The 26,487-nt window shown below is 37.3% G+C and overlaps 1 protein-coding gene across 4 annotated transcripts in view; it reads left to right on the top strand.

Moving 5' to 3' along the window:
* LOC135201678 (uncharacterized) overlaps positions 1 to 26,245 on the top strand; it is a 34,879-nt gene extending 8,634 nt beyond the window's left edge. For 3 of the 4 annotated variants that reach the window (XM_064230804.1, XM_064230802.1, XM_064230805.1), the window contains exon 2: positions 23,270 to 26,245. In XM_064230804.1, the coding sequence (XP_064086874.1) occupies positions 23,278 to 25,659 (2,382 nt within the window). In that variant the 5' untranslated portion in view covers positions 23,270 to 23,277 and the 3' untranslated portion in view covers positions 25,660 to 26,245. Of the gene's footprint in view, positions 1 to 9,966; positions 10,240 to 23,269 lie in introns of those variants that run through there. The other variant, XR_010311581.1, reaches the window with a different exon arrangement.
* Positions 26,246 to 26,487: the final 242 nt, after the last annotated feature.

Raw genomic sequence — 26,487 nt, 5'->3', positions numbered from 1 at the left:
TCGCTAAACTATCTTTTGGGAATCATGTGGTGGTTTATTATTAAATTAATACAGCTAGATGATTTTGTCATATTAAAGATTTTTATAGACATTTTGTCGACTCAGCGCTAGTCCTGTCCTTTTTCTGTAATTTGTGCACGAAGTAGCGTTATGAAACCAACATTATAACGTGAGGATGTCGGTCTACACGCTTAGACTACTCATGTTGGTGAGGAAGAAAACAGTGAGGTAGTAAAGAAATCGATAGAAAAACAAGCATACTACCAGTGAAATGACAACGTAGAAATGAATTAATAACAACAGTCTGAAGACGTTACAAATCCACAATGAAAATGTATGAAAATTTGAGGTTTAATTGTTAGGCCCAGTAATTTGAGAGGGGAATTTAACCTCCAAGAATGAAAATAATTAATTGTTCTTCTTTCTGTGACATTACAATTAACACTATCAACTATAGAAGGGCAACAGGATTATGCCAGATGCTAGGAGAACAAACGGGATCCCAATTGTGGAAGGGGGAAATGGTGTGTTAATTTTTTGTTCTATATTATTTTCAAACCTAATCGTGTTAAGGGTTTGCCAAATGTACTTGGATGGAAAAGACCTTGTTATCCTTACCCGTACAGCAGCATAATCCTTGTTTGAGTCCGCTCTCCAATACTTCCATGGTAAATCTGTTAGACCTGCAGTACAAGATTACCTCTAAGACAACTTTTAACAAAACATGTTAGTGATTTTGTTTTCAATTATCGTGGAGGATAGAAAGAAAAGTAGGGTAATGTAGGATTGCGCGGCAAACATTTTTTCGTTTCCGTGTCGCTTCGTCCAGACCTTTGTTGTTTCATGGATTACTTAATTCCATCTTTTGCTTAAGTTAATCGCCGTCTGTAATTCCCCCGAGACCCCCCTCCTCTCTCTCTCTCTCTCTCGCTCTCCTCAGAATGAATACTCTCACACATCTTTGACAAATTATGCATATTCGTTCTTTCCCTACCCTTAAGAGATATGAAAATTCATTATTTTTCTTTTATTATGTAACAGTATTCACAGCTCATTATCTACATGCCTTTGTAGTTTAATACACTTAAAGTAATCCTGTAATGGTTTTTGTTAGAGATGTATTATTTTATTCCCGTACTCATTTCCTTATATCAGCTTTCGACCTTTACATGGCCCAGGACCAGCTAAGCTTGGACAAGTCCTGTAAGAGAACTGGCAACGCAGCTCAGAATCATTGCCACGCTAAAAAGAAATACAATGTTACGAAGGTGCATGATATGATAAAATGTAGCACATTATTTTTGCAGCATGTTTTAGGCCTGAAGTGCCATCAAATTCTGAATTGATTGGCAACGATTTGATTTGGCAGCGCCAGTCTCCACTTTTGCCCTGCTCAAGACAACAAGGTAGGACAGGACTTGACAGAAGGAAGCGACCTGGTCTTAGTGTTTCCACGGAAGGAGGTAGGGCGAACTGCTTGAAAGCGGAATTCCTTAAGTTGTGCAACTAAAGCATTATGCAAATTTAGTTTACCAGGTAATACAAATTACTTTGTGCGCATAGCGTCTCCAATTAAAAAAAAAAATTGCATGATGCCTGAATAGACACCTAGCAGAGGAACGTCTGACTGAAATTTGGATGCATATCGGTTGTCGCATGTGCTCTTAGCCTAGGTTATTCTAAATTTATTAATATTATAATATTGAACTTGAAGTTTCATTAAAAAGGGAAAGGTTGAATTATTAAAACATGAAAAAAATGATACCGTTTAGTTGTCATGAATTTTGGAAATTTCGCATTCTCGATGAAATAGTGTGCAGTCATTTCTCTTCCATCTTACTTCCCCTCCCCCTCCTAATAATTGTTGCATAGTGCACCAGTGATGTTTTCGTTCTTTTAACAACTTCCAAAAATTTTACTGTCAATTTCTGTTTCAGCGCTGAATAACATAGGTCCCAGTGCTTAGTATATTCCGTATTCAATTCAGGTTTTTTTTTTATTTTTTTATTTATTTATTTATTTTTTATTTATTTTTTTTAGAAGGGTAGATTACTACCCCCAGGACAGGACACGGAATCATTCGGAACATGTTTAAATGAAGTTAGTTTGTATACCCCTGCTTTTTGAAACGGCTTGGCATTTTGTTTTGAGCAGCTTGCTGACAATCAGGGTAGCTGGCGCATGCTGTCACGGAAAATAGCATGGTAAATGTTTCCGTTAGCGTGCGTGGAGGGGGCAAGTGGGTTTGTAATGTGTCGCCATGGAAGTTCCAGGTATAACTATTAAGTTTCATACATACTCATAGTAAGAAGAACCACCTGTCAGTCAGCTGTAGAGTGACAAAATTGTTGCCGTAGTACTATGTTCTTTTAATGACATCGTTTACTGTTTGTTAATAAGCTCGGTGCTACTTTCGCTTATCTACGCGTCACACCACCGAGGTGTCGTACTCTATACTCTAGTTAGTAGGCAAGAAAGAAAGGTTGAGACTTTCCTATTGTTAACGGCGCCGACACGTTTCCCATCATGCCGAAGGGGAGGTATTTAATCCTAATCCAAAAAGGTACATTTTCAGGATTAACCTTAAGGTTAATCCAGAGATTGGACATGTACGAGCGTACTGTCCAGCTATTTGCTTTTATTCACCTTGTCACTTCGTTTTAGAGTAGTATATGCTATTGTATATATGCTTACGTTTAACGTATGTACTACTTGCACACACATATACATATATAATGGGTATATAATGTACACACGCAAAAGTTAATTTTGGGTTATATATATATATATACACACACACATATACACATACACACACGCACACACACCCTATACTATACTATACTATACTATATAATATATATACATATATACAGCTGTCACTTCCCTTATTCTACATATCTTGATCCATACATGAGGACATGGCAGAGACGCTAAAAAATTTTGCCAAATCTACCAAATTGTCACCCTTTGTCCTGAAAAGTTTGAACGAGTTTGAGAAAATATGGCAACAGTGCTAATCACCCTCGAGTCTCAACCTTTTGTAGGCAGAGTATAGTACTAAACATGGCGGAAGGTCAAAGGGATGCCGTGCATAGTACTAACCCTGAGGGATCAACGATTATATACACGCATGTCTATATTTTGTGGTCGACAAATTATATTAATTGACAGTATCTTTTGATCCTCAAGGGACTAGTACTAAACGGCTTACCATTAACTTCTGCCATGTTTAGTACTATAGTAGATTCACATCAGCCGTGCATCTGATGTCTAGGCCAGTCCCTGATGACGCTCCTGAGTGGCTGTTGATAAGCCAATCACAGGGCTGGAAACTCTTGAGTCTCTCTCTCGAGTCATATAGGCAGGATGTATGTTCTACCTCAAGTATCGCTTAGGAGAGGTGGAACATACATCCTGCCTATGTGAACTTTCGAGAGAGACTCAAAGTTTCCAGCCTTGTGGTTGGTTTATCAATAACCAATCAGGGGCGTCGTAAGGGACTGGCTTAGACATCAGATACACTTATTTTGTGAATATACTGCACCTCGGAGGTGACGTAGATAAACCAAAGTAGTACTATCATAAACTCACTATACTCTGGCTACAAACGGTTGAGACTCGAAGGTGATAAGCACTGCCATCATATTTTCTTAAACTCGTTCAAACTCTGTAAAAATGGTGACAATCTGGTAGATTGGCAGTTTTTGTGGCCACGGGTCACAGAGAATTGTCTCAATTGTTGTCACCTCCCTCCATTCGTCGGTACAAGAGCAAAACACGGAGATCAAAACAGACTACTTGGACCTTGCTGTACATTTTTAGAGTTGCTTGATGCAAAATTTAATTAGGTATATATATATATATAATATATATATATATTATATAAACCCTACTTAAATTTTGCATGTGTATGCTTTTATATCATATATATATATATATATATATATATATATATATATATATATATATTATATATATCACACATACGTTAAACGTAAGCATACATACACAAGGCATATAAAAGCAAAAAGCTGGACAATACGCTCGTACATGTCCACTCTCAGGATTAACATTACCCTCGAGGTTAATCCTGAAAAAGCACCTTTTTGGATTCGGATTAAAAACCTCATTTAGCAAGATGGGAAACGTGTCAACGCCGCTAATTATAGGGAAGTGTCAACCTTTCGTAGCTAGAGTATAGGTGGAGTGACTGTGATCTGAAGGAAGCGTTAACTGCTTACATCTTGCATTGTATGCTGATGATATGTGTTTACTTGATGTTGTAACGAATTTGAAATGGGTAAAAGAAAGACAGAAAAAATGGTCGAGGGAAACTCTCAGTTTATCTGAGCTTCCTACAATTGAATATCAGGACAAACAAATTGTCCAATACTTCATGCTACTGATTTCACTAAACGCTTATGTTCTCCATTTGATCCACGTTGACACCTACTTTCACTTTTGCCAAGGGGATTGTTTTCTCTACAAAAAAAGCTTATGGTAGAAATGACACGTTAGGCGTAGAGTATTTAGGATATATGTTGCTGATGGTAATATGCTTCGAAACATACGATGAGTTTTGTGTGATTAAAGCAAAGAATGCTTTATGAAACCTGGCAAGTCATGTCTCTATATTTTGTGAAGGATTGAGTGAAAAAGCCAAGGAAAAGAAAGCTTTTATAGGGTAGGAAAAAGGAATCGTTGATGTAACCAGGACTTGTATATACAATTAAATGTAATTTTGTCATTTCCCTGTGTTAAAAGGAATCCCATCAATTTTATGGCAGGCTGATGTTTTGTTGTGAGTAATACGCGGTTAGTGTTTATGGGCAAACATAATTATCCCTGTGTTTAAACCGCCCTCAAATTTAATATGTAATGCTTTTCGTTTGTGGTAGTTTTTTAACGTTCGCGGTTTAAGTACGATGTGTACTTGTAAGTTTTTTTTTTTTTTTTTTTTTTTTTTGTTTTTTTTTTTTTTTTTTTTTTTTTTTTTTAATGCATCATTGCCCTACCACTAGCTTTCATAGTTTCGCACGTGTCATGCAGTTGAAAAGGCTTGGAGCGATTGTGAGTTTTCAGAGTAAAGCATGTTCTACACGGTGCGTTTTAGTATGAACTACATTTTTTTATTGTGAAAAACAGTACAGACGAAGAAATATTTTCATGGTATAAGATTAGAATCGTATTTCAAATATACCCTTAGGATTTGTGAATTGTTGTGTTGAATCTGTTAATGTGCACTGTTGGGATTGCATTTGAGGAAAGGCGATGTTTACCTTACTTTGCCTTTGCTGCTGTGCATTGATACTAACGCTAAATGGTAAACAAGTCAGACGTTGCATTTTCATGAGCACCATATTAATCCCTTAGAAACTGGATTGAGATTATTTAAAGAAAATCTTTAAAAAAGGGGGGACGGGGTGTTCTTAGCTGCTCCTTGAAAGTCTAAACGTTGTAGATCAAATTGAAGTGTGAGCGCGGAACGTATAGTCTACGTCCATGAGTATTTGAAACGTACATAAATCCATAACGAAGGGGGCCAATGTGCAGCAAAACCTTGCTGTGGATACGTTTGCGCGTTGTCATGTCATGTTAAATGATATGGCTCCGTAAACAATGCCAGACATGACTGGAGTAGAAATTCTTACAAGACAGTCTATTTTAGGAATTTGTGAATGGAGGTTAGGTTTCATAGAAGGAAAATCTGTGAATGGAGGTTAGGTTTCATAGAAGGAAAGTCTGTGAATGCTAGCTGTAAGTTTCCTTTTATATACAGGAAGTATGAACTAGTGTTTTCGTTGTCGTGTGAAGAACCCCTCGAGTCGGAACATTTTACTCGGCTGCATTCTTGTCATTTGCTTATAAATCTAATCACACTGCAACAGTTGTCTTGCTGCTTAAGCCTTTAGCATATCAGTTCCTTCTATGGTTTACAATGTTGAGTTTGCAGTCCTGTAGTGGTAATCCATCAAGCCATAATTTCGCAGAAATTTTCATCGCTGTATAAAATCGGTTTCCCGTTAACCTCGGGAACTTTGATCGGTCTGCCAGTACGGTTAATGCCGCTGACTTGCTAAGAACTGTTGTAAAGCATCATTGCCTATTTATATATTTTTAATTATTACTGATTTTTTCCCCTGTACGGTGGTCAGTTCCGAAAGCCTTCAGGCGTTGTGTTGTTCGAAAAGAAATAAGTAACGCGAGTCCTTATGCAATACACGGAGAGCAGTCTTAATTTCAGCATGGAAGATTTCAGTGGAAATTCTAGGTACGCTCATTGGCCACTGGGTGTGCATGCTTTTCTTTAACGGTCACACAGGCCACATGGGCACGTTTTAGCACATTAATCTTTACTTCGCTTTGTTTGTTTATTTATTGCGGCGTTGTTTTAAACATACAGAGCTTTGAGAAGGTTGACTTTTCATTGTCCTTTGTACTGTGCATAGTTCTGTGTGCATAGATAAATAATAAAGGGTTTTGGGTTTGGATCTTGTATATTGGCTGTTTCCCCTAACAGTGGGTGGCTCCAGAGGGAAAAACAACACAACGGCCACTTCCGTGTTTTTACTTCTTAATTGTGAAAGCTCTCTCTCTCTCTCTCTCTCTCTCTCTCTCTCTCTCTCTCTCTCTCTCTCTCTCTCTCTCTCTCTCTCTCCCCGCGTGTGTATAGTATATATGTGAATATTGTAGATATGGTTCTTTCATTTATATATATATATATATATATATATATATATATATATATATATATATATATATATATACACACACACACACACACAAAGAACATAGTTGAGAAAGTAAATACAAAATTTCACAGAAAATTAATGAATAAAATTCATATTCTGTATTTTAGAAGTAAACGTACCAAGAAGACGTAAGATAGAAATATTTCATTTTTTCTTATCTTTAATTAGTTTGGCGATTGTAGTCTAGTTTTCATGTTGGTACTCTGCATTGCCGATTTTTCTTATCTGTTTCTCTAAATTGGTTCTCGCAGCTGATTTGATGGATTGCAATGAAATCGAACGGAATGGAATGTCCGTTGGTTTTTAATGTCTATGAATGTTTAATTAAGGGAAAGTGAAGTTTTTACTCGAACTTTTTGGGCTCCAGTTTAGGGAGAAATTGATGAAAGAGCATAATGGCTAATGGATATTCTAAAGGTAGATGAACTTGGCATATGCAGCTCAAGAAATACATTGTTATAAAGATGTTTGTTGACTGCGTCAAGAACAAATAGCTTCCCAGTTGGTACAGGGAAACCAATTTTGTCCTTATGGTCCAACCCTTCTCCGTCCCCACGCGCTCGGTTGACTGAGTAATCGTCTTCATCGATTTATGATTGACTGATTTCGTGTATATTATTTTCAGCAGAAAAGTAAAAAGAATTTAGGTTTTAAGTCTTCTATAACTGTAATAGCAACGGTTTCACCAACTGTATGGAGGAGCATAACTTCTGCAACTTGTCCTAAATTTTTTTTCTACCTTTTGACACCAGTCTTTACATTTTTCTCTGCGACTTCTACACAACGCAAGTCTTAGCTCCATTCATTCTCCATTAACGGTTGTGAAACGGTCTCCTCATTCGCCAGGTGTTCATTCACAGTACGATTTGTATTTTGCTTGGTTTTAAAAACGTTCTCCAAAGTGACAAATGGGATCTTTTTTTAGATACTGACCGCAAAGGTTTTATTAACCCTTTGTATCGACCTTTACTGCGTGTTTAGTAAAAGCCCGGTGGTGATGCCCCTAAAAACATAGTCTAAATATCATAAAGATGAGTTCAAGAAATATTAGTCCTAGATAACGACCCCTGAAATCCTTGGGGTTTTACTATTTATGAAAGATCCGCCAAATGCAGTTATTTTTAATCATTTGTAAGTCGTGTTTATCGTTAAGTTCGTCATCTATGGCAGCTTTCGTTTTATTCGTTAACCATATTCACTTGCAACTAGCTCTTTGGGGCTGTAGCAGAGGGAGAGACTAGAAAATATGTGCTCGTTCCTCTGAACAAAATAATGTTTTTTTTATAGGAATAACTCTCTCTCTCTCTCTCTCTCTCTCTCTCTCTCTCTCTCTCTCTCTCTCTCTCTCTATATATATATATCTATATATATATATATATATATCTATATATATATATATATATATAGATATTATATATATATAAATATATATATATATAGTATATATATATATAATAAAACAATGTGTCCCTTGAGGCTTTTGCGGGAGAGTGTGTGATCATGGAAACTGGAGTTAGCGGAGATAATGCAAACTTCCAATCGTACATTTTTTTTTTTTTTTTTTCCTCATCTCGCCTCTTGTCGCGTACGTGTAGAGAGTTTATCATTCGAAGATAACGGGCTTAAGGCCCGGTCCCACTGGCGTTTAGGATGAATTGCGCACAAAATTGGTCGATATTCGCTAAACATCGGCAACCAAAATTTTGTGCAGCTCAAAAATCTCCGGAACGGGAAAAAGTGTCTGCGGATAATTCCGGACGTGTGCTGATGTTGGTCGACTGATACAAGCATGTATCACGATTATTGCGGATGTTTAGCGAATATCAACCAATTTTGTGCGCAGTTCATCCTAAACGCCAGTGGGACCGGGCATTGACCAGCGATGTGCTTGATCTTGTGGGTTTTGAAATGCCCTTTGTTAGTGAGTTTAGTCTTGGGTTTTTCTTTGGTAGGGAAGTGGTGGACGCTTGCATATATTTGATTTTATGATGAAATGGAGAGAATTCTCGAGTGAGGAAACTGCTCATGAGGGTGTGAATTTTTTCGACTTTGAAAAGCAGTACCTCACAATGAATATGCAAGACGCATGTGATTTGAGGCATCTCAGTTAATGTGACTAATCGATTGAGGTGTCTGTCAGTATTCGTCTACTGTATCCAAGTCTCGCATTCAGATATATGATACGCAGGGAAGTGATCATGTCTTGGTACATGGCTTAAACTATGCCATAGCCTTCCATAGTTTTGAGTTAGTTCCCTTTGCTAAAGGCACACTAATCTATTTCTGCTTCATGTTTAAAATTGTTTTTATATAATCGTATTCAAGCTTGTGTATTACTTACTGGTAAACTTACAAGATGTGTTTCTCGAAGAGACTAGTATGATTGTATTAATTAAATGATTACCATTGTAGGACTCCTCTCTCTACTCATGGTAAGATTTTTGACGAACAGACTAGTATGATTGTATTAGTTACATGTTTACCGTTGTGGGACTCTCTCTCTCTCTCTCTCTCTCTCTCTCTCTCTCTCTCTCTCTCTCTCTCAGTTATGGCTATTTGCAGTAGCATAGTAATATGTGCGTTGTACCTCCTACGATCAAAAGTTTATTTCGAAATCCTTTAGTTTGTTCTTTTAATTTATTGCTTATCTCTTAAATTTGAATGGCTATTTTACTTTTATTAACATGTAATTTGTCAGTCTAAATTAGCTTGATGAATGAAAGCAATTGGAGAATTAATGGACTTTCCAATGGCTACGTTGACATGGAAAAATTAACAGCAAAATTGTTACTGGGTAGAAAAATACTGGAATGTAGCTGAACTCGGTATCAAAGCTGATAACCACTGATAACAGAAATTCCGTATGATTCACATTCAGCGCATAGATAAGATTAGAACGGTCTCTTACTGCGTCATACGTACGTATGTACACCTAGGTATGACCTGGTGAAGTCATTTCTGTAGAAAAAAAAGCTGGGTTAGTTTAATTAATGAGTTGGGAGAGGTGGTGATAGATCTAATTGTAGTTTACGCTGTTACTTGAGAAGTTGCATTGGCGATTGCAACCAACGGTTACTATTGTTTCCTGCTTGTGATTTCACGTTTGTCTGAAAGGGTTGTTACGACAGTAACTCTCCCTCTCCACAAGTTGTGCCATTCCTTGGAAGAGACTGTCACTGAGATGAAAAAGCTAACGTCTTTTCTTTAACAGAGCGTCATATCTGTCTGCCTGAGACTCGGTGGATGACGTACTGGTGTCGTCAGATGCTGCTGCTCTGCTACTGCTGCAGACCAGTATTTTCACCTGCTGACGACCAGAGGACCACCCCTGAGCTTTATCGATCGATCCCATCACTGTTCTGTTGGGAGTCGTCTAAATAAAACAGTCTCTCAATAATTTTCCTTTTCATGTTCGTAACAGGATTCATGGTAGCCATTATTGTATAGATCACACCTCCTCCCTAAAATTTCGAACTCTACAACGTAGTCCTACTCTCTCTCTCTCTCTCTCTTCTCTCGTCTCTTCAGTCTCTCTCACTCTCCTCTCTCGCTCTCTCTCTCTCTCTCTCTCTCTCTCTCTCTCGCGTGCGTGCGCATGAGTCTCTTAGTCGTTGATATGGTTGTCGGCATTACGAGCCTGTCCACACTGTGTTCGTTGTATGACCGTCTAAAGTACCCTTGATTGGCACGTGACATTCATCACAGTCTCTTGGATGTAGAGGTTGGGATAAGTTGTTGTGGAGGGGGGAGGGGGGATCGCCTGGGGCCGGATGTAGTACCCCTGTTTATTTTGTTATTGTTGCAAGTAGCTCCAGCTTTCTCTCTCTCTCTCTTAGGAGTCCGTTCATTCTAATTTGCCTCTTTACCGTGTTGATTGCTGAATTGTATATGTTCCTGGAAGATAAGGAAATCTTGTTCATTGTGGTTTGGGATTTGAATTTCCATTAATCCAACGTTGTTAGGACATCATTTAACATATAAGAGTACGTTCAGTTCTTCTCACTCTATTTTAAACGTGGCCTTAAGAAAACATAAGGTAGCTTCACTTTTAGTCGCTGATGTATAATCCCATGATTACAGTGTGAAGATTGATATAGGTGAACGAGCTGATGTATAATCCCATGATTACAGTGTGAAGATTGATATAGGTGAACGAAGAAAAGGAAACTTTCAGTAATATGTAGCTACTCCTTAACTCGTACTTCAAACCAGAATCCAGCTTTGAAAAGTACGCTGTTCCTCAGGGGAGCACAGTGCTTATATAACCACCACTACTGTAAAGAAAAATAACTGAAGGGTTTAATTTTTACCTGGGACATCTTTTTTGTTGATATATTGCGTCTTGACAAATTTCGTTGCCTTGGTTTAAGTTGACAATCTATGATTAATCGTCCTGTGCCTTGATCTTCAATGTAATATATGATTGTCCTTAGTAGGATCCTTAGTAGGACTGAATAGAAGATTGTTGCAGTTTCTTGTATAGTTCTTTTGGTTGCCAAACGAAATTGGTCTCGGTTGCTTACATTTAAGGAAGTTCGTTAGCAATGTGTAAAACGAGGAGTATTTAGAAAAGGGAAAGGAAGCAATGTTTGAAAGTGACTTTCGCTGTAGTTTGGTTTGTTTGTTTTCAGCTGTTTATCAGTGGAAAGGGAAAAGAATTTGTTTACACAAACCCTAAAGTCGTACCTGAAATTCGGATGATTTCATAGTTATTGAAATAATATTAATATCCTAGGATAAAGAAAAGCACAGACTGTATACATGGGTATTTTTTATTCAAAAGTGTGTACTGTTTTTATAAATCGGGATAAAACTGGATATAAGCCTAAAATTTGTAAGCTGCTTGTTCGGAATCATATCAGGGAAAGTGACGAAAAAGAAAGTCTGAAAGCATCGAGTTAAAATCTTTCCGAAGAATAGACTCCCTACAATTTAGGAATTACACACCATTTTCCCTTTATGTTAATGAAGCTTTCCTATCAAGATTTTTTAATTGTATCCCCAAAATTTGGGTATCCCATGTAAACAGTCATTAATTTGGTTAAACTGTACCCATGTACTTTCCGTCATAAGTTAGGCCTGTCATTACTTTTAATTGATTAAAAATTAATTCATTGTTAAGGTTTTTTTACTTTGTAAACAAATTCACCCATAAGGGGATAGTGCCGTCAGTGCCCCTTACGTGGTGCGCTGTAGGCATTACTTAAGTATTTTTGCAGCGTTTCCTAGCTGCAACCTCTCTTCATTCATTTTATTACACCCTCGTTCATATTCCCTTTATTTCGTGACTTCACCCATTTAAAAAAAATCATAGTGCAACTGCGAGGTTTTCTTCCTGTTACACCTTTCAACTCTCCTACTATTAATATCCCTTTCAGCGCCGAATGACCTCAAAACCCCCATCGCTTGGCTTTTGGTGTAATTTCTATATTCTAGTTTCTGAAAGGAAAAAAAAAAAGGATATTCACGCATTATGCATTTCTCTATTGTGGTAAGCATTCAGGGATTGTATATGTTTTTTTTTCTTCTTCCAATTTGGGCTTTGTCTTGCAAGAAATGTCCCGTAATGATAATGGCCCATCATGCTACCCTGGGAACGGAAAAGTAACTTATTGAGAGGTTAGCAAACCCCCCCCCCCCCCCCCCCCCCCCCCCCCACAAGGTCACTTGTTTGGCCGATCACAGTTCCCCCACAGTCCAAATAAATAAACAAACTAAAACAGCATATATATATGTATATATTATATATATATGTATATGTGTGTGTGTGTGTGTGTGAGAGAGAGAGGCAATTGTATTCATGTTTTATCGTGCTATGGCGCTTAATAATGTGTGATTATGTAGTGTGGTAGATCGTAAAAGAGTTTGTCTTTAGAGTAGATCTGAGTCCAAAAGTCTGGCCACCCCTGGTTAGAGTATGGTAGTCATGCATTTTGTGTGCTACAGTGTTTAAGTGCAAGTGTGGTTGGTGCGTGATCATGGCCTGTTATCTGTTATATCTGACTGCCTGTTTTTCCCTGTTGAATCGTTGGCCATGGTTTTGGATTGTCGAGAGGATTTGGAGGCCTCTGTTTGGACGGAATGTCTGGAACAAACGACGAGTCTTCTGATGGATCCGGTCTAATTGATATTAGGGTAAATAGCAAAATAGCACGTCAGCGGTTGGAGATTTTTCAGAATCAACGACAGCAGTTAGCTATGTTACCTCTAATCATATCTGAAATTAATCCAATTCTTATATGGTTTCATAGGGTTTACCCTTTTAGGCTGAATGTAGTTTCATATCTTCACTCTTGAATTTAGCATTTCCGTCCTTTTTTTTTATACTGAAATTTTACTGGTCACAAATTTCAATTTTTATATATCTTCCAGAGTCGCAATTTATATTAAGTTGCGCATATGGTAAACACAATTGAATGATTATTTTACGAACGTTTAGATGTTGATGGATGAAGTTTTGGATGTCCTTATAAAATATGGATAGAGTGAACGATTCATGAATTTTTTTTATAGTATAATGCGAAAGTCGATGACCCCACAGTTGTTGCGACACCTGTTAACGAAAATTGATAAATCAATCGTGTGAAAGCAATAGAAATGGAGAAAGCAGTCATAGGTTAATGTAACACACCATAACACCTTTGCAGCCATGAGAAATGTAATGAGAAGGCTGATGGTGTAGAATTTGCCACGTGTTCGTGGGTGAAGTTGTTCGTGACGTAAGGTTGCCTTTTCAGGAATTGCCTTCTTCATGCCTCTCCCCTAATGCTTTTAGGACCTCATTCTGACCCCTGGGTGATGTTGACCATTGCAGGTAGGCTCCAGACAACTTATTCGTTCATTGTAACACAATATCGTCCCCGCGATCTCAAAGCGGTCCTGCTAGTTTCGGTAATGGTCACCCAGCACATTATTGCTTAGTACTAATTTTGTTTTTTATTCAGTGACATAGAACCATTGCTGTAGAACATGTTGGTGCTTGCCGCGTCTTTTTGTCTCCCTTGTAAGTTGTACTCTAATTCTATGAAGCCTAATTTAGTAGTCTAGTGAACGTTTTATTTACTATTACTGGCTTTTGACACTAGAGACCATATTTTGTGTGTGTGTGTGTATATATATATATATATAATATATATATATATATATATATATATATATATATGTGTGTGTGTGTGTGTGTGTGTGTGTGTGTGTGTGTGTGTGTGAGAATTTATAGTAAAAGAATAATAACAACAACATAGGACAGTTGACGAGAAAAAGGGATAAGGCGGGTGAGAGAGAAGTAGGCTTCGGGTGAGGCGGAGAAAGGCTTTTAGAAAGGATAAGAACTTATTCTACAAGCAACTAAATTCAGAAAGTATGAGAAAACGGATACCCGAATAAATTATGTGCCATGTAGAGAAGAGATTTGTTTTTAGCTAGAGTAGTTCTGGTCAATGGATGAGTTTTTAAATCGACACTAGTTCTGGATGGGGGATGAGTTTATAAATAAAAAAGTAGTTTAGGTCAATGGATTTTTTATAGCCAACAGGTCTGGTCAGAACGTTGGAAGGTCGATTCAAGCGGATGAAGTGGAAAAACACCAGAGATGCCATCCATGTATAGTGGCAAAGTACGTATGATGATAGTGGCTGACCAGGGTTTTTGTAACCTGCATCAGGATGTGGGAAAGAAGCCGAAGGAAAGGAATTATTAGGAAAATAATTGTTCCTTTGCGTAATGGTCACGATGCTGAAAGTTTAGGGTCATAGTGCAACTTGCCTTATGAGATAAAGTTTATGCCTTGGTTTTGAATTAGAATGTAAAGCTGATTACGGAATGATAGATAAAGGAAGAAGTCAGTATGGACGACTAAGGAGGGTTTAGTAGAGAAAGATAAGATGAGAATTTTTTTTTATTTTTAATTAGAAGTGCATGTGTTTTGTTAGTATGGGTTGACTAATTAGTTGGTTATGAAGCAGTCTGAGACATGGGTGTGGTATGTTAATGGCTGTATATTACAACTCGTATATATGGAGTAATGCAATAAGTTAGAGAAGGGACATTTTATAGTCTATGGAAAAAAAAGTTAATTGTATTTGGGAGTAAGTGTATGAGCCAACTTTCTAGTTAAAAAAGGATGTGTAGATGTTGACTAAATACGGTTGAGTGGTGGGTCAAAATCTGAAAAATATAGATGCGTTAAAATAGTAATAATAAGCTGCTGGTAGGCTTGCCAGCAAAGTGAACAGTTGCAAAGTGCTAGAAGTGAGGTAAGTAGTACTACAATGCTGGTTGATGATGTGGTAGGTCTCTGAAAGGAATTTGCTGAACATTCTGGAGGTAAGATTGTGGAAGAGATTAAAGGTCTGTTTGTACGAATAGGGCTTGGGCATATAGCTGCTGAGTTTACTTGTAAATTTATATACGTATATAATGGCAAATGGGAAAAGTTCTTGGGCATGGGGCTCGTTTACTATTTGGTAGTTGAAAGTGGCAGTGATCGTTGTCTGCCTTTTTTCGGGAGGCACTTCATGTTAGAGTAAACTGCCCATATATATATATATATATATATATATATATATATATATATATATATATATATATATGTGTGTGTGTGTGTAAGTATATATGTATTATATAAATAATATATATATGTGTATATATATACACAAATATATATATAATAATACATATTATATATAATATATATATTATATATATATATATATTATATATTATATATAAATATATATATATATATATATAGATATATATATATATATATACACACACACACACACACACACGCAGTACGCTACAAATCTCCTTTAATATCTAATTCACTCTACCTCGGAATTAATATATTTTCATACATGTTAACCGAAGGGGAATTTTTTAGTTGATAATAATTTCTTCGGCTCACGGGCGCGAACCTATGACTAAGAAATGAAGACGTAACCCCCACAGCTGTGTGGGTAGAGTAGAGCGCTTCACTACGTCCTGATATCCTAGTTCACGGTTCTCGCCCCTGAGCCGACGAAATTGTCAACTAAAAAATTCTCCTTCGGTTAACATACATCGAAATATAATAATTCTGAGGTAAAGTTTATTAGATATTAAAGGACATTTGTAGTATAAGAAAATAAAAATTATGTTTGCTAACTTTTTAGTGAACAAAATGCCATGTTGGAACGGAAGCTGCTATTACGATAACCGGGAAAGTGTTCAAATAAGCTTGGTAGATAAGTTATTTTAAAAAGTTTAAGTGAGGTTTGAATTTAACTTAAATTGGGAAAATGAGCTTGGCAGAGATACCCGGATTATTGTAAGCAGGTGACAGACAGCTTGTTAGGTTAGTGTTCAAATTCTGAAATGGGTTCAACAAAAAGCGAGAGATGGTTGTAAGCAGCCTCTTTAGTTACAGATGCCGTAAGTAAGGGGTATGATTGATAACTACACTCTTGTTGTTTCATCTGTCCATCCGCATGTGGTATTTGCACATGGTAACACTGGATCCTGGGCTTTAAATAATATTCTATTTCGAATATTAACAGTGTAATTCGCATACAGTAAATTATTAAAACTTTTTAGTTGCAAATGTGCACCCAGATATCCTTTTATTGACCTAAAACTTACACATATAGTAAATATTTATAGCCAGGGACGCAGTGTTACCATGCGCGACCACCACAGGCGGATGGACAGATGGAATAAAACAGGGTATAGGATCCTTTGTTGTATATTTTCGCAGAGAACGTTTGGTGCAATACTGGTAAGTAAATGGCCTTTAAGATTAGAATTTCAAGCCTCCACCCCCCCCCCCCCCCAAAGAAAAAAAAAAGATTTTGAAACGTAAATTTAAAGGTAATTTCAAGAGATTATTTAACCCAAGCAACTTTTGTACTTGGAAGAAATCGATGGTTATGTTCATTGAAACCCAATGTTGTTCACAATTTACGAGTGTTATTTGCCCCTGCCTTCCATATTTTATGCGTTGCTTAGCGTGGAGCTATTGATTCGGTCGCTGTTTTCAGCTTGGGGAGTGTCAGTCTTTTTTATTTTTTTTCAAGTTAATGTAATGGCATGCTGGAATGGGATATCAGCTTGAATTTAGGAGTTCTGGGTTAGAACTGGATCATACTGTCCTCAGAATGATTCTTTAAATTCATTGTGTCGAGATTTATGATGAACTCGCTTGACCAGATTCTCATTGTATGTTTACCTAGACGAATTCGTGATATGATATGCAGTGCTATTTATTAACAATTTCGACATTTCATTTTTGTCTATTCCACCAGTGCATGGTGGTTACAAATTTGATTCCTGTCAATAGAACCTCAGTGTAGTGTTCTCCAATTTAGAAATGCCCTAAAATTGACGTATATTTTATAAAGAGAAAGCACAGATCACTGTAATTCTTGTATATACTTGTGTATGTAGCATTACAGGTGTTAGAGAAGAGAGAAAGTTTTTGCTACCACTCCCTTTGACCAACACTTATTGTCGTTGGTCTCGACCCCCTCCACTCCCCTCCTTCATCTGAGAGGACTCTAAGTGATGTGTACCGAGAGTCACGTGACCGGTTGGGGAGGGTCAGGGGAGACGCGCTTCCCCTATCTGTGAGGTAAACGTGGAAGCGTGGCATTGGCCACTCATCTGATCTTGTCTGCATGACGTTGGTGTGATTTGCCGTTGATGCAACTTCGATTTTCTCTGCACTGCTATTAAGGCCATTGACTTTCACAAATACGACGTATTTGAATTCTGTATAATAATTACAAAGTTTTTTTGCATACCTGTCAATAGTAGTTTTGCTATGATAAGCTATGAAAAAGTAAAAAATAAAATAATGACTCTCTCTCTCTCTCTCTCTCTCTCTCTCTCTCTCTCTCTCTCTCTCTCTCTCTCTCTCTCTCTCTCTCTCGTAAATATATAAATCACGCGTATTCGCACCTCTCACTTGGTTGCTCTCGCAATCAAGTTTTGGGAATCAATATCGTGGGCCATGTGTTGCTTCCTGATTCGTCGCTAGACTCACGTGGCCTACCAAAATGGTTTTCTTTCTCTCGCCCAAGAATGTCTGGTAGAGAGGGAGGGAGTAAAGGAAGACTTGGGAATATTGGATGGATAGCGTATTAGAAATATTTTAACAGAAGTTCCAGAATGCTTTTGACCCGACCACTAGTGAGCCTCAAACGCAAGGAAGGTATTAACCCGGTATGTATATCCACCTTTGTCAAAGTCCAGGGTAAACTCTGCTAAGGAAAGTAGACGACCGCACGAAATGATCGTTATTAATATAATCCGTCGACCACATAATATAGAAATGAGTGTGTATGATACTTTGATCCCCCAGGGCTAGTACTCAACATTTATAGTACTACAGCCTCGGAGTAGGTGACGCGTAGAGGTGGATACATGGCCGCGTTAATACCCGTAAGGAGGCATTTTTTATTTAGAAGTGAAATGGTGAATGTGCTATTGGTTATATATATATATATATATATATATATATATATATATATATATATATATATATATATATATATATATAATGTGTGTGTGTATGTATGTGTATATATATACACATACATACATATATATATTATATATATAATATATATATATATATATATATATATATATATATATGTTGTTGAATGGCAACGCAAATTCAGCTGAAATAATTTTGTCAAAGTTTCGATTTTTTGTAGCTTTTTCTCTATGTTGTCTGCTACCTTTCGGTAAGAAGTCATTTTTATGCATCGTTTCAGTTTCTATCCTTTACTAGTACGTACTTCCTTTTATTCTTACTTCGTACAAGTTATTCAATTATTTTTTTCCGCTTTGCTACTCAGTGTTGTTGGGTAGTTAGCAAACCGGGAAGTTCTTGGGAAACTCCCAGAATTATTGTCACATGATTATAATAATCTTGAGTGTTTGTAAGGACTCTTCTTGTCAAGACAACAAAATAGGAGCAAAGTGTATAACAAAGAAACAATACTTTACAAAGAAGAAAGAATAAAATAGATGACCTGTATAATAAAGAATGGAAAGTGAAATGGTAGATAGAAATGGCCGTTTTACTAACGGGAGGAGCCAAAAACACAAATAAGCCTCAAAATTACGAATGCGGATTTGCCCTGATATTCAGCCGTAATTGTATAGGAGAGAAACTGCGCACCATGACTGTGTGTGTATATTATTATATACACGCACTTGGGGTGACCAGTTTCTCTCCTATACAATTATGGTTGAATATCTGAGCAAATCCGTATTCATAATTTTGAGGCATAAATTTTCGGCTTTACGTAGATTTCTATTTGTGCTATTGGCTGCTACCGTTCAGGAAAAAAGCCATTTTTATCTACCATTTCATTTTCCATTCTTTCTTATACAGGTCATCCTTTTTATTCCTTCTTTGTACAGTATTACAGTATTGTTTCTTTGTTACACTGCTCCTCTCTTGTTATCTTGATAGAAAACAGGGAAAGTCCTTAAGTGTACACACACACACACACATATTCGTATAATTCAAGTTACTTTTCTCATGATCTTTAATTTATTCCTCCATATTCTCATAAACATGACTTTTTTCGTCATATACTGCATATGAACACAGAGCTCGACATCCCCTGTTTTTGTTCAGTCTTTATAAACATGACTTACCTGCTTTGTGTTTTCAAGTCGTGTATTATAACCCTTGAAAGAAAATTCCTTATGTTAACCAGTACTTACTAAATTTAGCAAATAAAATTTTTATTGTCATTTCAACAACCTCAGTGAAGTGTTCTCCGATTTAGAAACAAATTTTTCTCCAATTTAGAAACTGCCTTAAAATTTGTGTATATTGTATATAGGTACAGCGCAGATCACTAATACTTGTACTTCTATATGTTGACCAAGAAGGTCATTGGAAGAGTTGTTGCATATGTACCAGGGAAGAACAGCCATGTTATTGGGAATATGCCGAGGAATAAATTAGAGATTATGAGAAAGCCATCGGGATTTTCATTATGTACTGAAAATGTTAGTGCAGATTTGGAATTTGCTCATATTTATAACAAGGTCACAAATGATCCAAATTTATCGGTTTTATTTTGGCGTAGAAAAAAAAAAGACTAGAGCTAAAAAGGGTTATCATAAAGATGGTGTCCAATGTTTTGTAAGGTTTTGCCTTGGGAATAAATCTTCCCGTTAGATGACAAGCTTTCGCTGGGAGGTGCAGTCGTCGTCAGATTAAGCCAGCCAAATGCTGGCACGGACTCTTGCTATTCAGCAGCCCGTAATAAAGATGCAGTGGTCGTTGCTCCCACGTGAGGCCCTTAGTTGAGAAGAAATCATTCTTGCCAACCAGTTAGTTCTAGGTATGTGTATATATATATATATATATATATATATATATATATATATATATATATATATATATATATATATATATATCGTGATAACGACCTCTTTTGAAGTGCTCCAAATAACGTTTTAGACAATATGAAGAGTTGGGTTTTTAAGAATGGTTATTGGAGAACGTTACTGATCCAGATATGTTCAAGTTAGAGAGCGAAACGCAAAGGAGAGAGAGTCACGCCGAGTGAATTAAAAGTGAGAGTGGCTATCAACATAGTGTTGAGTTTCTTATGCAGAGCCGCAGGACAGCCCACAAAAACGGTTGCGCCATTATTCGTGGACATTTTTTCAACATTAGGATTTCAGCAGAAACCCGAGTAATTGTGTATTGTTGATAGTACCCAAAACTTTGGGCCGTGGAAGGTAATGTGCATTTTTTTTTTTTTTTTAGCACTGACGAACTTTGACGTCTCACGTCTACAGCTTCAACTCCGCATCTGTCACAAAGATATAGTTCCATTTTATTATTAAATAGATAAACAATGCCCGCTCTTCTAATTCATTATTCCAATCTAGTTTTTTATTTACTTAAAAAAAATTCAATGTTTTAAAAAATTCTTTTCTTCAAGCAATTTTCTTATCTTTCTAAACTATAATACACACACTATATGTGAATATATATATATATATATATATATATATATATATATATATATATATATATATATATATATGAAATGTATAGTTTAGAAAGATAACAAAATTGCTTGAGGAAATGAATTTCTTAAAACAAGGAATTTTTTGGTTTAAATAAAAAACTAGATTGGAATAATGAATTAGAAGGACGAGCATTGTTTATTTATATATTTGATAATAAAATGGAACGATGTCTTTGTGACAGATGCGGTAGTTGAAGCTATAGACGTGAGACTATTGTCGTCCGTATGAAAAGAGTATTTGTAGTTTTCCTCTTGGGTCCATTTCCCTTAGAAGGGTGTTGGTCCCTGATCGTGTTATCCTTCGGTCTTTGAAGTGTCTTGTGGAATGACGTTACCAGCCTGTCCCCTTGCCTAACGCAATGTGGCTAGTGACAGGCAATTACTTACCAAGTGCGTAATGAATTCGGGTGTGATTGGGGCTCCCTCCCCTCATGTGTGGGCAATAACGATCACCACGAGTGAAATGAAAAGTATTTGGGAGGGCACGTGACGGAAAGGCCACTTCCGTCACTCACTTGGAAAAGCTTCGCGAGGGGAGAAAAGTCAGTCTGGAGTCTTAGTTGAGCTAGTAAATTAGAATTAATAGCTTTTGTGTGTTTGATTTGTCGTAACTTGAGTAGGTCTTTTCTTGGTTATGAAGTAAGTTATGATATTGATAGCAGTTGAATCGCATAGTGTGATACCAGACGTAAAAAATTAATTATTTAACACCTGTAAACCATATTAACCTTGAAAAAAAAACTGCTAAGAGCGAAACCTGTGTGGCGGACAACAGCTGACAAGGTAGACTAGTGTCGCTTTCACTTTCGTCTACGAGAGTAAAAGTCACTTGAAATGTGTAGGTTTTGTCCTGATAACCATAACTCTCTCTCTCTCTCTCTCTCTCTCTCTCTCTCTCTCTCTCTCTCTCTCTCTCTCTCTCTCTCTCTCTCTCGTTCTGAAAATCAAAATTCTCTCGAGCTTTTCCTTGAGTTCAGTCCCGTTGTCGAGGGCGTTTACATCTTGTCAAGTGTTGCAGAAAGGGAAAGCGTTCCTTACGTATAATCTCACCTGGGTCTGTGGTTATTATATCTGAGAAAATGACTCGCTGTCTTTTGAGATTTAAGGGTGTACAGGAATTAATGAAATTTATAGACAGGGACCTCGCCGCAATGAGTCAGTTCTTCCAAATACTTTGCGCATAGCCTTTTGTGTCTGATAATTCCCACGTCCCAATGAATGTAGATGTTCGTTAAGTTGCTTTCGCATTTCCGTCGAATATGCAGTCTTCATACTGATGCCCGATGTCAGCGCAGAATCTTGTTTTTTCTTCCCGTAGGAGGTAGTGCCGTCATTGCACGGACACTTCAGGCAATTAAGGTTCTTTGCAGCGTCCCTTCGACCCCTAGCTGCAAACCTTTTCATTATTTTTATTGTACCTCCGTTCATATTCTCTTTCCTCCATATTACTTTTCACCCTTTCCAAATCTGTAATTAATAATGCAAAAGCGAGATTTTCATCTTGTCAAATTTATCAAACGAAAAGGCAATAATCATTGTACCCTCTTAATTTGTTTTGAGGGTAGTTTTAACCTACTTTTATTGTTTTAAGGATTCTGGATATACTTCGTCATTTGGTCATTTCGTTAATGGGGAGTCAGTATTAGTTCAGCACTACTTTGGTGTAGACAAATTCTACAACAGCGGAGTCTATAGAGTTTAACGCTTTGGGGAAACGATAAATTATCATCTCGCATAACGATGTGTGGGAATAAATTGAATTAAGTTATTAGCCAACTCCAGTTAACTCATGCAAAGAATAAAAATTTGAAATGATGTAAATTCTTTATTTTGGATTGATTTTTCACATATTCATTACTGTAAATCTAATTGCCTTTTTTTCTTAATTTTGTATATTGTTCCATGTGTTAATCAACAGAAGTTTTTACTGAAGGAGGTTGATCGAAGCTGTTGAGCCAAAACTATAACATTCCCACTCGCCATCCCCTTAGGGCAAAGGCAGATATGGCAGTGCTGCAGTTTTGTCAATTACTATTTCTAGCAATATTTTAAATGCGATATTGCCCTCAGTTATAATAGTTGTGTTTTTTAATAAAGTCTTTTAAAGCATGAAAAGGAAGTCTATTGCTTTATTCCTCTTTTGACTAAGTAGCCTCAACGAACTATATGGGTGAAGAAATGGAGGGATAAACTAGTTTTGTGTGAACATTGTTCACTCAGAATTTATACCGTAAAAACGGGAGGATTCAGTGAGGTAATCCTCGCCCCTTCAGGGTGAAACCATAGAATTTCTCTCTCTCTCTCTCTTGTGTGTGGTAGCCAAAAGAGTCCCTGCTGGTTGATTTCTGTCTTATTTATTGATATTTTTTTGTGTATATTGAAACAATTCTTTGTCTTTTTTGTGTGTATATTGAAACAATTCTTTATGGCTTGTAGGTAATGTTTATATTTTTCTCTCAATTTCAGGTTTCACAATGGAGTATAAGGCCATGTTAAGAAAACCAGAACTACTGGATGGGTTAGGCGGTTTATTGGAAGACCCAGAACCAACAGTAGTGAAGAGAATCATCCGTGTTTTTGCCAATGTATATCGTCATGCAGTCAGTTCTGTAGCATCCGGGGATCTGGAAAAGGCGACATTCACAACAGCTTGGCCTGCCGTAAAGGGAGTAGCAGAGCAGATTATCAACATGCTAGCAGGAGCTGAAAATGAAGGAGTGATTATTCATATTGTAAGATTTCTAGAAGCTGCGTTGGTATCCCATTTAGTAGCCGACCTTTCCAGTGTTCCTGAAATTATTTCAGATGGAATGTCTTTGGTTAACAAAGGCATTGATTGCTTGGTAAAGCTTCTCACTACGCCATATGTCGGAGGGTCTTCTTTCATAGTAGCAACACGAGCAATTATTACAGTTGCATGTTACAAGCCAGACATCAGGGAAGAAGTTGTAGCACTTATAGAGAAACAGATAGGTTCACCACCCCCAACATTATTTGACCATAATGTGAGGTCACTGAACAAAATACTACAGAGGAACTTGTTTCGTATTTTAAGACGAACCAACTCTGTTCCAGTCAGAGGCCGTCTCATCGAGATGATGGTCACTGTAGGTGTTCCTCGCAGAATGCTTTCACAATGGGCACCCCCTCAAGAAGGTCGTAAACGACCAGCACAGTTGCCCAATAGTGATGACATCATATCTGGAAGAAATTCTCCTCCCAACAAAAAACCAAGGCATGAGAACAGTTCTGATGAAGAAGGTGGAGTAACGCCACCAGTTGATCCAAGAGAATCAAAGGTTCCAAGAGACCCAAGATTATCGAAGGAGTTTGAAGACTTTGAAAGTAATCAAACTCCAAAAGATCCCCGAATAGTTTTGCAAGCCAGAGACTCATTAGAAGCAAGGAATTCTAAATCAGAGTCTCCGCCACCTGGGCACAGTCCACCTCCACAATCCAGTTCCCTTGAACTAAGCCACCCAGAATTACATTCATTGAGTAAAGAGAAACCTTCAAGCAAAGGAAGTTCGCCATGTACATCAGGGAGGTCAACTCCTGAAAGAAGCAGTGAGTTGAGCTATAAGAGTACGAAGCCTACTGTAAACAGCAATTTTGAATTTTTGAAAAATCTTATCACAAGTACTAAAGCCTCTAATGCAGCAAAGCCATTTTTACAGAAATGTTCAGATAAAGAGAGGGCCCTCTATGAACGCTTAGATCATCCACGTGTTGTGGAAGTGGTTTTATATTGCTTGGAGAGTGTCCCAGAATCTCATCCAGATGATTTGCTATCCCAGCTTGGTTATTCTGGAGGGGATGTTAATGGTATTAGGGAACACTTGACTAGGACTTTGGCACCACATGTCACAGAAGAGTTTATCAATAGTTTGACACCCCCTCATGAATCTAGCTCTTCACCAGTCACGAATCCTGCAAATTTGTCACGGCCCTCTTCGACATCATCTGCTTCGACTGCCTTCTCATTTCGGTCTTCACCTCCCCCATCTACACACCGAGAGTCTTCTCCCCCATCTCCACCATCATCTAGTCGGTCTACACCTACAGACCCCAACCAGGTGTGTCTTTCTGATACAGATCTGCGGAAATATTTAGATAAAGGCTTCAGTTCAGCTGGAGATATAGACATGAGAACCTGCGATCCCCGCAGACCTGTTCCCAGAGATCCTAGAGCCTCCTTAGGTGATTCTTCAAACTTGAGAAATTCCCCTGATCATGTACTTATGTCATCTGAATCCAAAATTGGGATGGATCGTGATGCCTTAGAAAGTCATGGACGAACTTCTGAAACAGAGCAGAGGGTATCAGTAGCACAGAATGCAGTAATGGATCCTCGGATGGCAGTTCCTGACCCTAGAAAACCCATGGCTCCTGTCAGCGGAGTTGACCATTCCATGCCACAATCTTTCTCAGACGCAAGAGATCCAAGAGTAGGTATGCCTCCAAACCATATGAATGTAGAACACAACTTTAACATGAGTTCCAGTTATAGAAACATGGGTATTGGTCCAAGGATGGGAATGCCAAATGGATCGTTTGATCCTAATTATCATAATAAATTTGGAATGCACTGCCATATGAACTACCAGGGCCCAAGGATGGGCAATGTGATGCCAAATATGAATTTTGGCAAGGGTCCCATGGGTAATATGCCTGTGAACATGAATAACAGAATGGGACCTATGAACAACCATGGGTTTGTTGGTCGACCTGGAATTTTTGGTCCACCTCCACCGCCCAGGCCAAACCTTCCTATGAATAATGGACCTTGGCAAAATATGCCTATGCATAATAATGGACAGAGGATGTTTCCACATGCGCCTCCAATGCATTTGTAACTTACATCAGTTATGGTAGGCTGTAAGTTTTTTGACGTATCTGCAAATTTCAGTTACCAAAGATGATTTCTCTATAGCCAGGCAGATTTACATGCTCAATCAATTGTATATATTGTAGTTGCAATGGAAATTATATATTTATTTTTTGTATTTAATTCTTAAGGGTGCCTACTTTATTAAAATGTGATACTTAAAGTTTCTTGCATTATAATGTGATTGATACACGTTTATTTTATGAGAAATTTAGGAAACTGTCTTCCTACTTGATGACTGTTAGAACTTCATTATCTAGTTTTCCTTACATAATAAAAGCTTGTCCTATCAAACTGTAAAGTGTTTAGTTGTTATAAGGAAGTCTTCCTCTTTTATGTTTCATAGTAAAATTCAAGTAGTACTCCCAATTGGGGGCGGTATAACAGTATTGTATATCTCAAAAAGGTAAATGATGAACAAAGGATTGTTTTGAATTTAAGAGTTGTAAATAAACAGAATGATTGTAAATACAAACTGAAAGCTGTGTATTTATGTATGGATGATGTGTGTAATGTACAGTTTTTTACATTTTCTAATATAAATTCAAAATGTATTAATGGTTTTCTTTTCATCTTGATTGAGGTATGCATTTCAGTTTTGATCATGTTGACAAAAGATAATTTAAAATGAAGTACATTACTCAACTTTCCGAAGTACTTTACTGTAATTGTGTGCAAAAATTGCATTCTCGCACTATAGACACAGATAGAGGCCATGCAATATGAACATGGTGTAACACTAATGGGGGAATTTGTGAAATATTGACATGTACTATGTAGTACTTTATATTTTAAC

This window comes from Macrobrachium nipponense, chromosome 28 (genome assembly GCF_015104395.2).
Source record: "Macrobrachium nipponense isolate FS-2020 chromosome 28, ASM1510439v2, whole genome shotgun sequence".
Lineage (NCBI taxonomy): Eukaryota > Metazoa > Arthropoda > Malacostraca > Decapoda > Palaemonidae > Macrobrachium > Macrobrachium nipponense.
This window is presented reverse-complemented; position numbering and strand designations above follow the sequence as displayed.